The sequence below is a fragment of the Protomyctophum bolini genome, assembly GCF_963924005.1.
Source record: "Protomyctophum bolini genome assembly, chromosome: 14".
Taxonomy (NCBI): Eukaryota; Metazoa; Chordata; class Actinopteri; order Myctophiformes; family Myctophidae; genus Protomyctophum; species Protomyctophum bolini.
In genome coordinates this window covers 17,398,993-17,418,224 of record NC_137875.1, presented here as the reverse complement: position 1 = coordinate 17,418,224, position 19,232 = coordinate 17,398,993, and the positions used below count along the sequence as shown (strand labels likewise).

The following is a 19,232-nucleotide window of genomic DNA, read 5'->3' as shown; positions in this document are numbered from 1 at the left end:
AGTCCTATTAATCGAAGTATATTTTTTAACACCATAGCTTCCACTGTGTATTTTATGAATTGAACACATTGATAAAATTCCCTGCTTCGTTTCCAAATGAAATATGCAAGAATCGTAACTTCTCCGCCCATTCGCATCGAGTCTACAGAAGTATTAGGTGAGAATGTGACCTAATGTTTCTCTGGAGAGGGACGTCTGGATTAACACTCTGGAGGAGCTGTTGCCCCCGCGACTCGACTACGGATAAGTGGTTGAAGATGGATGGATGGATGTATTGAGTTGTGCTTGAAGTGTACTGTTAATAAATACTTCAATCAATCAATCAATCAATCAATCAATCAATCAATCAAACAGACCTGTTATGGTCATTCAGGGATATTTATGTGTTTCTGGTATTATTGTCCACTGACTCATTTTGAATGTTCGTGGCAAAAATGGGATGTTGACAAAAATGTCCACCGCAAGCCAACATGGCGATGACCCCTGTTAATTGTTTAAACAATATGTTGATATAATGGATGAATGGATGAATGGATGAATGGATGAATGGATGAATGGATGAATGGATGAATGAATGAATAAAAGCCTTATAATTGCCACAAACGAAATGCACGTGTGTGTGTGTGTGTATAATTTTGCACACAGTAAAGTGTACATTTAAAATGTAATTTCATTTTACACTATAAACTCAATGGCAAATTTGGCAATGCGCCTTGTATGGTATGGAGCGTCTTGATATTGAATATTGGTGCAACAGTGACTGGGCGTGTGAGAAGCCAGTAGTCCAACCCCGCAACCCGCCCACCGCCCTCCCTCTCCTCTCCGTTCTGCTCTCCTCTCCGCCTGTGTGTGTGCGCGCGCGTGTGCGTTTTCCGCGTGTTTGTGTGAGTGTGTGTATGTGTGTGTCTTGGAGGACGGGGTCCGCCCGCAGCATTCTGCTTCACTGCGAGCTTTCACTGTACAGAGAGAGATGGCTGCGAAAGTGTGTAGATCGGTGCTCCTGTTGTCCCGGAGCAGCAGCAGTTGCGGGGCGGTGGCGTGTAGCCTCCCCGCACTTGTTGTCTCTTCACAGCGACACCGTCAGCACATAAGACCGGTAAGTCCCGCGTCGTTCAGCCGGGGGACCACCACTGCGGCTGTAGTAGGAGCGAGCAGGACGGGCGGCAGCAAGAGGCGTCGGTGTTGGGCTGGCTGGCTGGCTAAGGAAGTGTGGCTAACTAGCCTGAAGATTTCCAATTCCCGTCATGCAGGGGTTGCGCTTTCTGTCCCGCTATATGCGTAGTATTATTTATTCACGTTTGTCTTTATTTAACGTCACCGTCTCTAGAGATTAGCTAAATATGTGACAGAGGCAATGCAGCTTTTTAGGAGCGCCTTGCTGGAAGGAAGCCCCAGGCAGTCCCACCACAGCTCACTGCTGCCCCGCCGTTTACTGTACAACTCCTCCAGTCTGCCACGGTGCCACCCCTCTTCTTTCACATTATGCGTAATGTTAAGTGTCTATACTCTGACTATATTGTGTATGAGTCCTTCAACTTTGAACGAAGCCGTGTTTTTCAGTCACCGCTTGTTGTTTAGACTTGTGTTGTGTGCGTGAAAGAATGGTCTCACCTTGAAGATCTTACACCTTCAGTGTTAAACAGTTTCCAGCAGCGTTGTCTGTGAATCTACAGCTGCAGTACATTGTGTTGGGGTTGGTCCCGGACGGGAATGGAATGGGTAGGACGTAGGAGGCACATAGGGAGGAATGGTATTCGCGAGCGGGTCGTCATACGTCAGTATTCACGTTTCCGCTGATTTTAATGTTTCTTAGGCAGCAGTTCCTTTTTTCCCTTCTTGTTTCCACTGTATAGTATAGCTCTTGTTTTTTTGTTGACTATCTCTGATGGATTGTTCTCTTGTCCGCTTGGATCGTGTGTAAACCGCAGTGTGTGTGTGTCTGTGCTGTGAGTGTGGTTTATGAGCTCAGATTTTACATGTCTTCCTAAAGATATAGAAAGTGGAATTGTTAGATGGTGGTACTCGTGGGAGACGCGTTGTATTCAGACACTGACAGACAGACAGACAGACTCGCATAAACATGGAATGGAACCCCGCACTTTGATGATGTCAGACTCTCCAGCCAGCCTGCTATTTCTCTCTCCCTTCCTCCCTCCCTGCGGGTGTTTCCCCGTCTGTACAGTTGGGAGGTCCTGGGTTTCCTGCAAGCTGATGCAGTTGCAGAGACCCATATGCTACCTGGTCTGTGTAATTGTGATTTGCTGTGTATTGTTCTTCTCCACAGCTAGCACAATAATTATACCCCGCCTCAGCGACCGGCTTGTCTGAGAACTATGATGAGCCATTTCACCAAACTGCCTGATGATGGTGGTGAAGGCAGATTATACAGTATACACAGTGGTGGCATATGAAAGAATGGGGAAGTGAAGCAGCTCAAGCAGGCCTGTAACAGTCTGTGATACTGTCCTGCTGACACATTACTGTATTTAATACACACACACACACACACACACACACACACACACACACACACACACACACACACACACCTGCCAAGTGTCAGTACCTTTGTGAAATTAAATGAGGACCCCCTTACTGCCAGGGTGGCCCTGCAGGTTAAGTGGCTGTCAGAACAGACTTTCTGGGATGTGCTCTATAGGTCCACTAGCCCATGGCTCTGCCCCCCTGCTGCCTGTACCATTCCATCGGAGTTGTGTCTTTACCTCCCGTGGAGAGATAATGTTCTCCCCTCTTCTAAAACAAGTACCGGTAGGCCTATCCAAAAACGGTATCTGATTTAATGAGGTGACTGCTCAGTGTTTTCTTTTTTATGGCCGAACTGCCCTTAATAAGTGTCCTTTAATAAGTTTCCATTTTTAATTTCTGCAGATTGTATTTCTCTTTTCTGTCTTTCATTTGACTGGCATAAACGGTGTCTTTTCCAAGTCAACTGCCGTAACGCCCAACATTATTAAACCTGTCAGTGTTTGACAGCTTTCTGACAGGCCTGTGACTGCCACGTGTGTGTTCATTTGTGCCACACTGCACAATGGACATTGGACACGTTCTCCTTCAACCTCATATCTATAAATCTGCAGTGGACAAATGCTTTTTAACCTGTATTGTGATTATTGAACTGTCTAGCGTAATAGGTTTAGCCGGTATTTCCTTAACCACTTTTTAAATAGGCAATTGTTTTCTGAAAATGCTTCACGATGCGATGCTTTGTGAGTCTGTAGATTGGCTATTGTTGCTGGGTGACTCCATTGTACAACAAAGTATAAAATAGGTGGTTAATATTAGGTAAAATAGGTAATATATCCTACCCCAGTATTTTGAAATCCCGGCGGTATAATTTTCACTACAGTGTCTTAATAAACACTTAAAACCCACATGGTTGAGTCCCTCAGGGCTGTATACTAGTGCCAACCTTTGGCACTGGTGCCAACCTTGGCACAAACTAAGGAAAGGAGGGTACACTGGCACACTGAAAAAAAACCAATTACCGGTAAATAAACAATTAAACAAATGTAGTAAAATAAATGAATTCACTCATATTTGTATGTAAATTACATCCTGCACATCATTCTACATTAATTAAAACTCTGAACTCTGACTGGGGGAGGGAGATATAGGAGGCCTATGCTTTGAGTCTAATGATCAATATAACAATGTGAAAGAATATTTAACAAGACATGTTGGAATTGTCGTGTCATTAAAGTGACACACTAACTATCCAGAAACTAAAAACATGGCACTTTGATAAAAAAAGGTTGCAGACCCCTGTACTAGTGTATTTTCAGTTATTGTGGTGACTGACAAGCTTGCAACGTGTTGTGAGCTTGTCGGTCAGCTATTTTCAGCGATAGCTTTCCCCACAATTCTGATGCTGCGGTTTAATTGGTTAAGTAGTAAATTAATGTGACTGGCCAAGTAAGCAGCAGTTTGAGGTTATTAGGGATTTCCCCAGTGAATTTCCGCATGGGCAGATATTAAGTGTACTGTATTTCCTGAGATGCCATCCATGATCAATATGATGAGCCGATAGCGAGATGGTTACACCAATTGGCTCGTTGATAGTCTAGAATAGATCCCATAATCGTGGAGGGGTGGTCACATGTCTATTGAATATTGTATACCATAGTGTAATGTCTGGATTGTATGAATAGGTACAGCCAGGACCAGGACAGGAGCACACAGTCTGTATAGGTCTTACTGGCTGAGCATGGTTATGATGGGTCAACCCTCTAGGGATGCAGGGATTGTGTACTCTAGAGGGGCACACACTTAACCTGCACTGGCTTACTATTGACCCAGCTGTCCTATAAAAGGCTCCCCTCTTGAAGTGTGGTGGGGAGAGAAGAGTCATTGCGAATAAACAGCCCATGTGAAAGCAGCTATAAATCACAGATTGAAGAGAGTTTCTCTCTGGGCTGGGCAATAAGCAAATTGTTTGTTCAAAACAAAAGAAAACAGGATTTGGATCACTTTGTTATCCAATTTGTGATCATAGAATTATGTCATTATGATAGGTTTGTTAATATCTTAACACCCCAAATCCCAATCTGCGCTACCTCAGGGCCGGGGACATCAAATGGATCGATTGCCATGAAACTTGTGCATTCATGTTAACCGGAGGATGGCCCCTATTGATTTTGTTGACTCCATCGACTCCATTTCCTCTAGTCTAACGCCACCCTTCGGCCAAATCTCCAGCTGGGTGTAAGAAGCAGCATGTCCTCTAGGGGCTGCTAGCATGGTTTTAGACAAGGTTTTAGTCCATACTTTAGATAAAGTATGGATATACTTTATCTCCAGTGACATTATATAAATATAAATATACATTTTATATATATATATATATATATATATATATATATATATATATATATATAAATAAATATACATTGAAATGTAGCACTACAGTAGATGCGTACGTAGTTTCTACAGTCTATTGTAGGGATGGAGACTCCATCTCTGCTTTTAATCCAGTCAGCGTGTGTAAGTGTAAACTAATTTGCCCCTGCTGCCATCATCATCGTGAAGTTTAGTCCGGATTAGTGTGATAAAAGAGTCACTGTCTGCAAGGTTGTCAGACAGTGTGACTCATGTCACCCCTTAGATAGGTGATAAGATGGTACAGTGATGGATAATCCTGTCCACAGAAGCTCCTCCATTCAGTTTTGTATCATGATGGCCTAAACTGCTACCGTGCTAAACTACTGTTACTATCGTTCAATTGATGGGAGCTGCTGGATTTATTGACAAATCTTGCCTGATTGACAAATCTGACTGAGAAGGGAAAATTGTATCCAGGACAAAATGTTTTTGACGTTACATGATGTATGGAATGGCACATTAATGGTCATTAAAGCTACAAAGGGCTGTTTACTTTAGAGTCTGCTGATTGACAGCTGTGGACCTCCCTTTCGTATTAGTTGACAACATAGATGATTTATGGCATTTCATTGTAATTTCATTGGCATTTTATTTGTTCATGGCATCAGCTTTTTATGCCAGGGACAGGCTATACAGTAGTCTACACTCCAATTACGGTATACAAAATCTAGTAGTACCTGATTGATGAAGCATGATAATCTGATCAATTCAGCCTGGTTGTTCAGTCTTGTTTAATTTCTGTAGGATTCTTCACAGAAGCACTAACTAATCACTAATGGGTATGAATTAGGTACTAGGAAGGCATTTATTCAGTGTGTGTGAGAAAATTGATCTGAATATTGGATTCTTCTGATGAGTATTTCACTATACATTTTTATTGAGAACATCAGCCGATAAGCACCTATTTAGAGAAGCAGATGGCATGTAGTAATGTATGTCACACTATCATTTAACAAACAAGGCAACCTTGAGGTGGTAGTTGAGCTGCATGGCTCATTGCCTTTCATTTGCAGTGTCTGGTACTGTGTTTTAGTCCAAGCCTGTTTGCCGTTTTAAGGGAATGGGGAAGAAAATATCGCATATTATACAAGCTACTGTAGTTGGAGTTGGTGGCGGGGGTGTAAGACATTGCCATTTTGTTGTTTGATGTTGCTGTTGTAATCGCAATGTTGAAATGGGTCACTAATTTGATAAAATTCATTGATTATACTCTTTATTAACGTTTTGTAGTGTAGTTGTTTTTGCCCACAGGGGGGTGGGGGTCTGCGGTGACAGGACACATTTTGCCTCCTCTAAAATGTCAATCCTGGAAATGGCAGTGGTATTTCCCATGTGAATTCATGTACATTTCTTCTGTGTCCTGTATTGGTATTACTACCAAGGTCTGTTAAGTCAGCATGGCACAGGTGTGCACACTGTTCTTTGGAATTATTTGTCCTCTCTCCTAAAGGGAAAGGGAGTACACACTACACAGCTTTCATGCTCTGAAGAAGGTCTATTACCAAAATCACAGCATCTGCAATGGAGTGTGTGGGAGCCAGCACCTTCGTAGGATGTGTAATTGTGTACAATACAATGCACTGCAGAGTAGTTTTCCTTTTATATTGGACAGTAAATTTCTACAATTTCATTGACGCGCTTGCTCCGCTGATGCACTACAATGGCTAGTGAACTGTGGAATTTGTCACAGGGCGACGGTGTGCATTCCATTTGGTTGCCTAGGAAGAGTGACGCCATGTTACGGTAGTTTGAGGTCCATTGTTCTTCTCTGTAGTGTAACGGTATGTTTCCCCTGAAACTATTAGATAGCTACTTAGACCTTTTTGTTGATCCCACTGGAGAAATTCGATTGTCATAGCAGATAGGAAACACAGCAGAGATACAGAGACACAGCCAGGAGAAAAAAAAGAGTAAATAGGTACAGTAGTAGTAACAGAAGTATGCACAGGGATTAGGGATAAAGTAAAGGGAAGTCCTGCACGCTTCAGCCAGTAGAAGGGCTCGTCGATGCTCAACAGGGACAATTTGCATCAGAGAAAATAATAATACCTGCCTGGGCACTTATGGATAAAGTATCAGAGACAAATAATAATACCTGGGCACTTATGGATGAAGTATCAGAGACAAATAAAGAGATTTAACTATACTACAGTAGTACCCTTGCTTGGCCTTCTGCACTTGGACTGCCTGGGACTTGCATGTTGTGTGAGCTATTAACAGGTATAAATATAAATGCAGTCCAAAGTGTACAGTATATTTGCGAACGCAGTGAACACTTACTATGAGACCTAGCAGATCATGTCTGTCTGTTTGTCTGTGTGTCTGTGTTTGTCCCCTTTGTGCCCATATATGGTGATTTGTTTGTGATTGATGCAACACACTCCATATTTGGACGTATAGCTGCTTTGGGGACTCCTTATATGGTTATGGCTAAGTTAAAAACTTAACTTAAAAATAACTTAACTTAAAAAAAGAATAACTTAAAAATAAATCTTAAAAAACCCCAAATATGTACGAGCTGCGTTCGCTTCCCGCGTTTGCGCGTCTTACTGGTAATAGAGTAGTAACAGTGGTTAAAAGGTGTAAGTATAGTCAGAGTGTACATATTTAATCTGTCTCCTGTAGTGTGGGTAAATATGAATAGTCAATCCACAGTGGACGCTGAGAAATATAATTTCTTTGTGAAAAATGTGCCTCTAAAGTGATGACAGTGAAAAACCGAGTTGCCCAAGAGCAAATTTATCATTGTTATTTCTGTACATCAGGTAAAATGTCTTCATAAAGCATTGAACATTTAGAATAAATACAATGTATGTCTTCCATGTCATTCTTTCTTTTCACATTTGACCTTGGCAAGTTTGGCATACACCGAGAATAGCGAGGGAAAACTGGTGCTTTCAAGAGGCACAATGGCTGCACAATGATGGTGCACAAGGATCATCCTGATTATTGTACTTAATAGTGTAATAATCTCTTGTTGATAATTATTTTTGGTGGGAACTAATGAACTGTTGTACATTGTGCTATTGTGCTAGTTTGGCCAAAGGGTATATGTAATGGCCTCTGAATTTACTGTTAGTCTGATAGATGGGGAAATTGGTTGTACGATGTCCTTGCCTGATGACAAAATTGTCACTTCCATCTCCATTCTGACATTGTAACAGATATACGTGGGGATGGGGATTTCATTGTTATTTTAGTTGACGCTAAATGCCATTGAACATATGTTTGGAAAGTGGTACTTTTCATCGATTTTAGAACAGCCTTGATATACAGTAGCATTATCTATCTTGCCTGTAGTGGTTGCCACTGTTGTTATTATTGGTTCAGGTGCACAGCTTGACAATGACAATGCTTCACAGCAACCCATGGTGCTGATTGGCTAATAGTTAGTTACTATACCATACCTCAATGGCGATAATTGGATAATAGGATAATCTCGGTTGGATAGTTTTCAACCGAGAAAACTATCAACCGGATCAATTAGGGGTTCAGCGTCTTGCTCAAGGACACCAACTTTGGGGGAGCCCGGGTTCGAACTGGCAACCTTGCGGTTCCCATCAGGCAACTCTACCCCTGAGCCACCGGCGCCCCATTCTCAGACTAAAGCCAGAAAAGGGGAACATGCTGACATTTTTGGAGTTCAATTTGTTGTTTTGAAAATGACAGAGGTTTATCACGTCTCACTACCAAAAGGACAGAGGTTTATCACGTCTCACTACCAAAAGTGTTGGTTCAGTTCTTTTAATTTGTTAACGGGTAAATATTAGAGTTTGACTGTGCCAAAATTGCAGTTAGACATTATATTTAAAGAACAGACATATGAACAGACAATGTTGAGCCTCAAATGTAGAGAAGTTTAACTTTGCCACTGCAGTCATAGATGGACAGAGCAGCAGCCAACCAGAAGCGCACTTTGCTGTGAATAGTGCATGGACTTAGCCTCGGTCCCAGGCTCATGATGCTCATCTGCGAAAAGAAAAGCCTGGTCACAACGTAAGGCAGAGAAGCTATCGGCGGATGTATACTCCGGAACATCCGGCAGATGTATTTCCCCCGGATACAATATTTTCCCGACTAATCACAACACTTGTTTCATTCGCGGAGAATGTAAACTGATTTGTAAAGCATCAACGTCATTTCCATGGGCGATACTCCCGAAAATCCCGCAACTTCCGTTGCTGTATAAAAGTAAAAAGTAATTTTTTTAAACTAGCAGTTGTGCAGTAGATGGGAACATATATATATATTTTTTTATAAAGTATATTTATTGGGTTTTTTTTTTAAAGACAAACAGACATTATACAACAAGAACATAATAACAAATAAAAGAAAACAAAACTAAACAAAAACAAAAACAGCTCAGGCACAACACTATTATAAATAAAAAGATTGAATATACAAAGACATGACAAGGACAATGAACCATAATGACAAGTGGCTTTTGAATTTTGATAGACTCCCAATCAGGAAATACAGTACATATATTAAAAAGGCAGACAACAGTTATCATAGGCACAAAGTAATTACAACGAGAGCAGACCCATGCATGCTCCACTCAAAGGCGGCAACCGCCCCCCCCTCAGGCGGCAGAGCCACCGCCCCAAGAAGCCCCACAATATCAGATGGTTTCCTTGTTGGCTGTTAAATTCTTTGCTGTATAACCCTAATTTGCAAGCAGTGTAATACCGTTACGACAACATACTGTACAATAGTAAAAATACAGGGCGATTTCTCTGAGAGCACAGATGCGTGCCGTTCTTCTTACATATGCCTTAGAGCGTGTTCAGTTTGTTAGACATGTTTTTGACCTAATTCACATGGCGTGTGTCAAAAGCTCATTATTTTAATAAACTCTTCCAGCCTCTGCTATGCCTATTTCCTCCAGCCATATGCCTCCTGTGCCTCTCTCTGCCCCATCCACTGGCACTTAGTACCCACTGAGGCCATCGCACCATTGGCACCTGTGCTTTGTGCACAACGCAAGCCTACTTTCCTTCTCACGCTCACCAGCTGTTTTCTCCATGGGTAGAACAAAACATCCTGGAAGGTCAAAGGCTTTTGCAGTCTCGGGACAGTTACAGTATGAGTCACGCGGCTGTCGTGCACCGAAAATAGCTGATTGACAAGCTGACAGCACGACGTCGCAGAGCGATGCGTTGTCAGCTTGTAGATTTGCTATTTTTGCAGGTTCCACTTCCGCCGTGCAACCAAGTATAAATGAGGCTTCATAGAAGACATATTACATCATGTTTTTGCGGTTGAAAACCAGTTGTTCTTCAGCAAGTGATGGAGTCGCCTGACGACGTGTAAATTCGGGCTTTACTGGAGCAAGTGTTATGTATTTAGTATGCATGGCTGCTGCCAATACACCCTCTCTCATCTCATCTGCTTCCTTGTGTTCCGCTTACGGCTGTTATCTTAACGCTTCTCTGCTTCTGAAGTTAGTGGAAGGCAAGCCAAACAGAGGCATTGTCAGCACAGGGCCACATGCTGTTTTCTAGCATTAATTAGATGACATAGATGCTGTATCACGATGGGATGGTGAGTTGGACCAGACCAGGGTTTACCGGGTGCAGGTCTTTTTTCCGACAGCATATTGATCCGAAACCTCAATCCTAACCTAACCCTAACCGCAAGCACGGGAGCAGCGCATGTCGGACCATCGCTTTTTCGCATCGCAGCGAATGTCCCCCCGCTGCGGATCGGATCGTTGCCCCGTCTGCTAGAATGCTGTCGGAAAAAAGTCCGCCTCCCGGTTTACCAAACCTTTCCATTCTAAGGACCCCCCCCCATGGCTGTCTGTGGACACCTATTGCAAAAGTGCTTAAAAATAGAAGAAATAATCAAAAACCATGAAAGTAGTCGATCTACAAGCTCACAAAAGGGTGCTTTGCGAGCTCAGCAACTGCCCAAAATAGTGGCCATACTCTGGGCCATGACGGTCCCCACTTTACAACGCTGTGAGTTAAGCCATGGTGAGTAGTACAGTGTAGGGGATTTCACGCTTGAAACGGCGAATGGATGTGATCCTCTTCCCGTCAGCACAGATTAATTAGCCGCTTCCCATGTTGATGCCGTGTGGCCGGGTGTTTCTCTCCACTCACCTCTGTAAAGGACGCTGAGCCGGTCCAACGTGTATTAATGGGATGATGGATGGGGTGATGCTTGGCTACCCCCCTCTTCATCTGCAGGACGGCTGGTTGGTGGCGTGCTCTGCCAGGAGGCCAGGTGAGACCCCCCCCCTGAAGGTCATCAGTGATGCCACCTTTAATGCAATTACATATGGGAATGAGCTCGTTGTTATGACAGCAAAACGAATCTGGCAGCGCTGGGGACGGGTCCCTATCAGCACTGTAAATTAGGCAAGGTGGTTTTGCTTTACAGTTTACATGAAGGTCACCCGTGCCCAAATCTGACACACACTCTGTGTGATATTATGTAAATGCTGTCCCTAATGTGTGGTTATCAAGAGTGTGATATCGGTGTCGCTCTGTAGGCCCCAACCAGTTGTAAACGTTTGCATGGCAATGAGGTGAGAATCGCTGATACATTAGGTGAACATACTGCGCTTCATTTATCAGTCGTATGATAATATGATCATTAACAAGATTATAATTTAGTGTATTTGCATACTGGATTTTATTGAGGTTTCTTGTGTTGCCTTTGACACTTGCTCAACATGTATAGCCTATATAATAGCTGCTATCTTTAGTTACATAAATCTTAAGTCAAGCCATATAAATAAACTGCAGCAAGAACATCACAGGGGATAAGACTGGGAGTAATGGGACTGCACACCGTAGTTGGTAGTTTGTGAACGGTGAGAAATGACTGATCTCTCTTACAGATTATAGGAGATGTATTCAATAAATAAATACCGTATGCAGGGTTGGTATTAAAATTTGAATATAGACAAATTCATTGTTATTACTATGCATATCGTCTCATAATGATATGAATATACAGTATATGTATATATAACCTATTAACCATGCCACTGTGTCCTCCATAGTAAGGCAATAAATTGCAATCTTCTTCCTCGCTACCTTTCCTCCCGCTGCGCTCCGGCTTATCGTCATTGCTTTGCCATATCTAATTGGAAACAACACAGTATATCAAAGCTGGCAGCGTTGGATATGCAATTGTTTCGACAACTAGATTTCTAGCAAAATAGAGGCGCATGTCAGAGGAGAGTATGAAGATAGACGCTGAAGGAGAAGACAAAATTGGTTTTGAGCAGCGAGGAGGTTGCCTGCTCTCTAGGCCTCGATATACTTAGTTGCGTGTAGTGTTGCACAGAGAGACACGTTGTGAGCTTGTAGATCGGCCATTTTCGGTGTACATCGGCGGTGTGCAACTAAGCACAAATCTGGCTTTAATTGATGCATCACTTCCTTGGAGGAATCCCATTTTAGGGGTCAGGGCTATGGTGTCAAATCTGAGGCTGAGGGATATTGGCGTTCTGTGAAATAACGGTGGGGGATAGGATTCCCGCGGCCTTGGCCCTAACCTCTGTCTTTGAAAAGGAAAACAGGAGAGGAGAGTTTTCCGCTTGTTATTGTCCTCCCTCCCCCCCAGACGGCAGAATGGAGAGAGTTATTGCTATGGCTGCTAGACAGCACGTCTATTGCTTCAAGAGCGGGATTTTACTCTTGTGATGAGGCTGCTATTTAAATGAGCTACGGTAGCAGCGAACTGCCCAAGAGGGATTTAAAATTAATCTTTCCTTTTGTGGAACTGGTGCTTCAATATCAATGCATTACGAGTGCTATTATTATTGAGGAAAATATAACTTTTAAGGAATACTATGATCTTTTTTAATTAACATAATAGGCTAGCTAATGGACACCCAGTGGACACCACCACGATAGTGGAACTTTAGACCTCTTACAAGTTAACTAATTTAGCTGCTAATTGCTTTGGAACAGCGTTAAACAGTGTTTTCTTTGTTACAATACACTTTGAAAGGTGTTTGAAAGAATAGATAATGTATTACTAAGGCCTTCATCATCACAAACTGATGGAAAGGGCTACAGATGATTAACCAGACGTAACACTGCTTGCTAGCACACAAGTTAGACAGACCTACAGCATCTACTGCGGCTACAGTTGAACCCTAGTAATGACTCAAGATGCCTCCTGCCCTTCCTATAAGTAGTATCTCCGTCAGTGTGGGATCGATGCACGGCCCGGGGTTAATGGCAGGAGGTCTTGACATTTTCAAGCTTGTTACACCAGTTTTGTCCAGCGCACTGTCACCTCGGATAAAACCTCGGGAAGGCTGTGATCTTTGAGGACTGATTACACTGCAGGTCTGTGTGTGGCTGTGTGCAAGAGAGACATGAGTGTACGGCGTCGGTTTCCAGGGAGATGAGGGCTTTGTTGATGGTCACGGTTAAAACAGGATGTATTTGACATCACTTTCTCGTTGAGGTCATGGTGGCCAAAGGGAGCGTGTTGCATTTAGGCGGATTTATCTTTCCACGGTGGCTTAGTCTAGTGTGTGAAGCCAAGGTTCTTGGTGCCGTTTGTTGTACATTCGAAGCATCCACTCCAATCACTCCTTTTTAGCCTTGTGGCTGACTAGCTTTAGTTACAGCCTTCAACATAAAACATATTTATTCCCAATGGAATTGGGTCCTGAACAGAAGGCCGGGGATGGGGTTTCTACAGAGCAGCATGACTGAAATGCAGCCGGTACAGCCTGGGGGAACTATAGGAAGGGGAATTCTGTTGAAAGAGATGTAAGACCTAGAATAGTGATGTGTCTTTTGTGGATTGAGACAACTCCAATGACGTCCAATTGCCGTTCCATTCAGTAATGGCTGGAAGAAAATGTAACGGGCAGTAATTTTTCCATAATGTATTTTAAGAACCTAGAATTACAAATATATGTTTTGACAGATGCCAGTAATACTCTCCCCTGAAAATGCAGTTAAATTATGCTGTGAAATAGTGTTTGGGTGCTCAGAACTTTGGAAACAACAGAGAAATAAAAGTCCAAAAGCTGTTCTATCGTCCTCTAAAGCAGTGGTTCGTTCCCTAACTGGGGTTCCACAATGATTCCAGATTATTATCTTAATGTGCAACATTGTTACCAGCTGCGTAGCTGGTATATTTTCTATGTGGTTGGCTTGGACGACCTAGTCCTGAATGGCTGCCGTAGTACTAGCGACCTAGTCCTGATTGGCTGCCTTGTCGCTAGGCTACCATACACTCTGGCTCTAGCCTACCTCTAAGCCAATGGGACAGCATTGCAGCAAGCAACAACCCATCATTCATATATAACGCCATTTAGGTCGACATCATGATATAACTTTATGTTGTGATAATAACATAGCAGCAGTGTGTGTGCGCGCCATTCTTGAGCTCCCAAATGGTATTAACACACACACACACACACACACACACACACACACACACACACACACACACACACACACACACACACACACACACACACACACACACACACACATTGTCTCCAGGTTTCATGGCAATGCATCCATTCGATGTTGAGAATTGAGATATCTTGTGTGCAAGTGGAAAATCTGGCCTAAGGATAGCGGTAGAGGCTAGAGAAGGTCATGTTTTCACATGAGGGTTTTCTAGATATGTTGTGGTTGGAACCAAAGTGTTTGGAACTTTGGACAAATATTGCCATCCATCCTGCCTATTCAATTGAGATTGATATGATCTCCCTGCATTGACGAAAATTTGCAGGTTGAATAACATGAGAAATTAGGTGAGGTTGTAGATCTGGCATTGTCACAATTTACAACAATTATTGGAAATTGTTTGACCAGCAGATGTACAGTACAAGCTCACAGCACATCACTTTGTGCCACGCTGCAAGCTTGGTACATCTGCTATTTTTGAACATCTTTGAAAAATCTTGAATGTTTTTTGTAAAACGTTGAATCATTTTTGAATTTCTAACACAAATCTTCACAAAACATTTTCCGATGGGCCAAATACAATATTATTTTGGGCGTCCTTGCCTTGCAGAGAATCGGCCTCAGGTCTTAATGGGTTAAACAGAGTTTTATCAGACGGCAGCACATCCAGGGTTGACCCAGAGGGAATCCCAGAGTGCAACTCTGTGTTCAGCCTGGCACAGCAGCACCTGGTCTGTTTGCACCGTAATTGCACAGACTCAAGGATTGCCATGCTAAAGACACTCACACAGGGGATTCACCAATGCAGCAGGGAAACAACCCTTGAACCCAGCTTGTGACAATGTTCTACCCTTACCTACCCAACCCTCTATTGTAATGACTGCTTGGACCAGCAGATGGACACAATCAAGAGTTTTATTAATTGTGGGCTTGTGGAACACAAACCCTGTGTGCGCGTGTGCATGCGTGTGTGTGTGTGCGCATGTGCACATGCGCGAACATGGATTTTTAGGTGTTCATCCTTTACACACCAAGGGTGTCATGAATAAACAATACCAACATGTGAAATACTTGCCGGTGAATATTTCATATCCAAAATAGCTCATTCGTAGAGGTTGATGCCTTCATTCACGATGCTGAATCTCAGAAAAACGGCAGCAGTTTGAAAAAATATATTTTTTCGGAACTAAACGAAAGAAAAAAAACCCTGGTGTGTAAGAAATCTCTTCTCTGACTGGTTTTAAGTACTGGTCTTAAATGAAGCAAGGCCAAGGGGGGGGGGGGGGGGGGGGGGCTTTGCTTTGAGGTCTTTTAATTAACTTCTATATATCAGCAGGCAGCACAGATCAATGAGCAGTGGCACACATGGAATAAGGCTTGTGTGTGTGTGTGTGTGTGTGTGTGTGTGTGTGTGTGTGTGTGTGTGTGTGTGTGTGTGTGGGGGGGAGGTGGGGAGGGAAGGTGGGGGTTAATGCTCAACCAGCCGTAGCTTACCTCAGCAGTTTTTGAGCACCAATCCAACCTTCACAGTGTAAAGTCATTTTAATGATATGCTAGCAGAATTCCTGCATGGACTGTTCAGTGGATTTAACCCCCTGTCCTATAAGGAGGTTATTGTATTGAAATTTCTGTTCATCTTTCAGTGATCTGTTGTCGTCCATTTTTAGAATGTTTTTTATATTCAATTATTCATAGGGTATAAAAACACTTGTACTGCTTATGCTGCGTTCACATGGGCAGATGCAAAGATCACAGCATTATGCCATTATTTGTTGCGTTTTTGTTGCGTTGTAGAATCTGTTGCTCACACGGTCGTGATGTCATCAAGCATGCGTCTACTCCATAGTGACGTGTGTCATTGCAGCTGGAAGTTGAACCCAGCTCAGCTTCAATTTGTAGCTTTTGCAGCAGCTGCCAGCTACAAACGTCGGATGCATCTTTCTATCTTCATGTCGCTGGCTTCCATTGACAATGAATGAATGGTAGACTGTATCTTTGCATCTGCCCATGTGAACACAACATTAGAAAGCGCACTATGGGCCGTGGCTCAGTGGTCTAGGCACCTTGGCTGGTGATCCAGTCTGGCAGTGTGCCACGGGTTCGACTCCCGATCCCGACGGCCTTTACTGCATGTCTTCCCCCCCATCTTTCTCCCCATTTCCTGTCAGCCTACTGTCTGTCCCTCCATCAAATATATAAAATGAAGGCGAAAGCCACAAAAAAAACCATTTAGAAAGCGCACTAGCTTTTTATATACCTTCTGATAGTAATCATTGCTATAGAGTGTTTGTTCAGTAAGATAGGGCTCCCTGTCTCTTCAGCTCTTAAATAAATAAACAGAAAATGTTCAGGCAGAGATACCAATTTTGCCCAACCAGGCTAGAGAACTCATACAGGATACAGGATAAACAAGTGAAATTGATAGTGATGACACAATTTTGTAACCCATTTTTTACCCGGTGCCAATTGCCTAAACCTCCTGGGTGCTACTCTCCCTCTGCCAACCTGGGGAGAGCCACGAACTGAGCTCATGCTTCCTTCAATGCAGAGAAGTGAGCTGGCCGCCTATCACCATTCAGTACAGCACCACTCAGTTCAGACGGGTCTGTTTTTTAAAGCTAGCTGAAAATAGCCGATTTACACGCTCACAACGCAATGCGTTATTAAGTTGTAGATCAGCTATATTTGGTGTGGGACACAGTCATACGATCCAGTATAAATCACACATTACACTGTACTGTACTGTACTGTACATTCCTCTATTTGAGAGTCAAAAAGGGCTGAAGGGGATTGATGTGCAATAGATGCAATCTAGACTATCAGAGATACAATCTTGTGTCATTCTCAAAGGCACCTCTGGGAAGATTATTGGCTATGCAATTTTTTTATGTAAATATCCCTGATATAGACATGAAGGCCAGGCTCAGAACATTTTGGACTTTGTGTTTTTAGTTTTGTTCCTTGGAGAGTATATGGCAGGCAGCTCTCAAGAGCACCACGCACACATATACAGTATGGCCGACGTGTTCAATTAAAACGACGAGGACCTGTGGTCTCGTTAGTGGTTGTTAGGAGGAGGTGTATTTCTTAATGAAACCCGACAGCCATAATTGTTGTTCCCGGTCAATGAGTAGTCGGGCTAGGGGCCATGCACCGTTTTGTATAGGAACTTATCTTTATGGACGCTGATGTGATGCCTCTGTGGTATTATTCATGTAGGTCTGATGCTAATTAGCGCTATCACATCCATGGACGCGTGATTAGGAGGACTGCTCCTCTGAGCTCTGGTATCTATTCAGACTGCACGTGTTGTGGCAGCAGAGGCACTGAGGTGGAGGTCGTTATTCTCGCTCACTTAACATGCTGAGGCCTGGATAGCCACTGGGGGTGCGTGGTACAGATATGCAGGTCCGTGCTTCAGTGTTTGTGGGTGGGTGGGTGGGGGTGGGCACTGGGCAGTGTGTCTGTATGTATAGAAATGTCTGAGAAGTTTGACGTACCATTCTCTGAATATAGTGTTGCTCCTCCATCGCCAGCTTCTGTAGCTAACACTCCGACAAGGCTAAAAATAGTATGGCATTGATAGTGGAGTCTTCGTCAGAACAGAACACGCATCTCCTTAGAGACTGTTTGGTGTTTAGGTCTTTCCGGCTGTAACTGAGAGAGATCAGAGATTCTGAGGTAGTTGAGGTGAAAGCTAAGGCGTTGGTTGGTTTAGTGATGTACCTGCCTGTGTGCTATGATGCAAATTGAGCTTTCTGGGCAACGTATCCCTACAATCTGGAAATTCAAAATTGGAGCACGCTTTGTATTGTCAGGCGAAGCTGTCAAAGGATTTTACAATCCTGTGAAATCTGATTCGGCCATATTTAACGTTGGCACGTCTCAAATCACTGTGGAAAAAACATGACCACAGTCGACCACACAAACCTTGTAGATTTTGTAGATTTCACCCATCCTCCACACAAACACACAGACATGCATGCGCAGTACATACAAGCCAAACAATCTGCATGTATGCAAAAACCTTTGAACACAGAGACATATTTGACTCTTATTTTCATGAGAGAAGCTTGACAGCAAGGGGCCAGAGATGCATGACTCTCTGAAGCCATTTTCTGAAACTGGAAGCTTGTGACACCTTGGCAGCCTGCAGTGTTGACGAGTTCATGTACTGTAAGCCAACCGGCCACCATGAAGTTGCTCTCTTCTGGACTGAACTGGGATCACATGTCTGGACGTTTTAAAGTTATTTGAATGCTTGACTTTAGTTTCAGGCAGGCACTGCTCTCCTTTGAGTGTGCCCTCCATCTCTGGGGTATTGATTTGAGTCTGGGGGTGGGGTTGTCCCGCATCAGAATGAAAGAGTGCTGTGTTTTCCCCTGTTACAGAGACCCTCTCCCACCTATGGAATAACTCTGCCCTGCTCTCTGGCCCCCCTGTTTGAGTTCTCTGTTTAGCTGCATAGCCTGCATAGCCTGTCTGGAGTGAGACTCCATGGTGTCTGTTGAATGCAGCAGGAGGAGGGGACCATGTAATTATTTGGTTGTCAGAGCAGTTCACCAGATCCATGATGCAACCCTCAGCATGGAATACAAGTGCACGTCCTTGCACTTACAGTCAGCCAGCTAGTCAGCCAGCCAGCAAACCACTGACCCAGTCAGCCAACCAACCAACCAAACAGCTAGCCAGTCAGCTAGCTTGCCAGCCAGCCAGTCAGCCATGTAAACAGGCAGCCAGGCAGGCGTTTCTTGAGAAAAGGGTGTGGAAAATAAATCACATGACTTTCTGTGCCAGCTAACATTATGAAGATAAGTTGAACGCGGACAGCCCACACACACACTTAACACGGTACAAATTAGATCCAAACTTTGGATGTCAGAAGATCCACCAAGGACAGCTCTCCTAGATTCCGATTTATGGAGGTTTGAA

At 43.4% G+C, this 19,232-nt stretch overlaps 1 protein-coding gene across 1 annotated transcript in view; it reads left to right on the top strand.

The window, feature by feature from the left end:
* Positions 1-890: 890 nt before the first annotated feature.
* mcu (mitochondrial calcium uniporter) overlaps positions 891-19,232 on the top strand; it is an 84,431-nt gene continuing 66,089 nt past the window's right edge. The window contains exon 1 of the mRNA XM_080782510.1: positions 891-1,096. Coding sequence (XP_080638636.1) covers positions 971-1,096 — 126 coding nt within the window. The 5' untranslated portion in view covers positions 891-970. The remainder of the gene's footprint in view (positions 1,097-19,232) is intronic.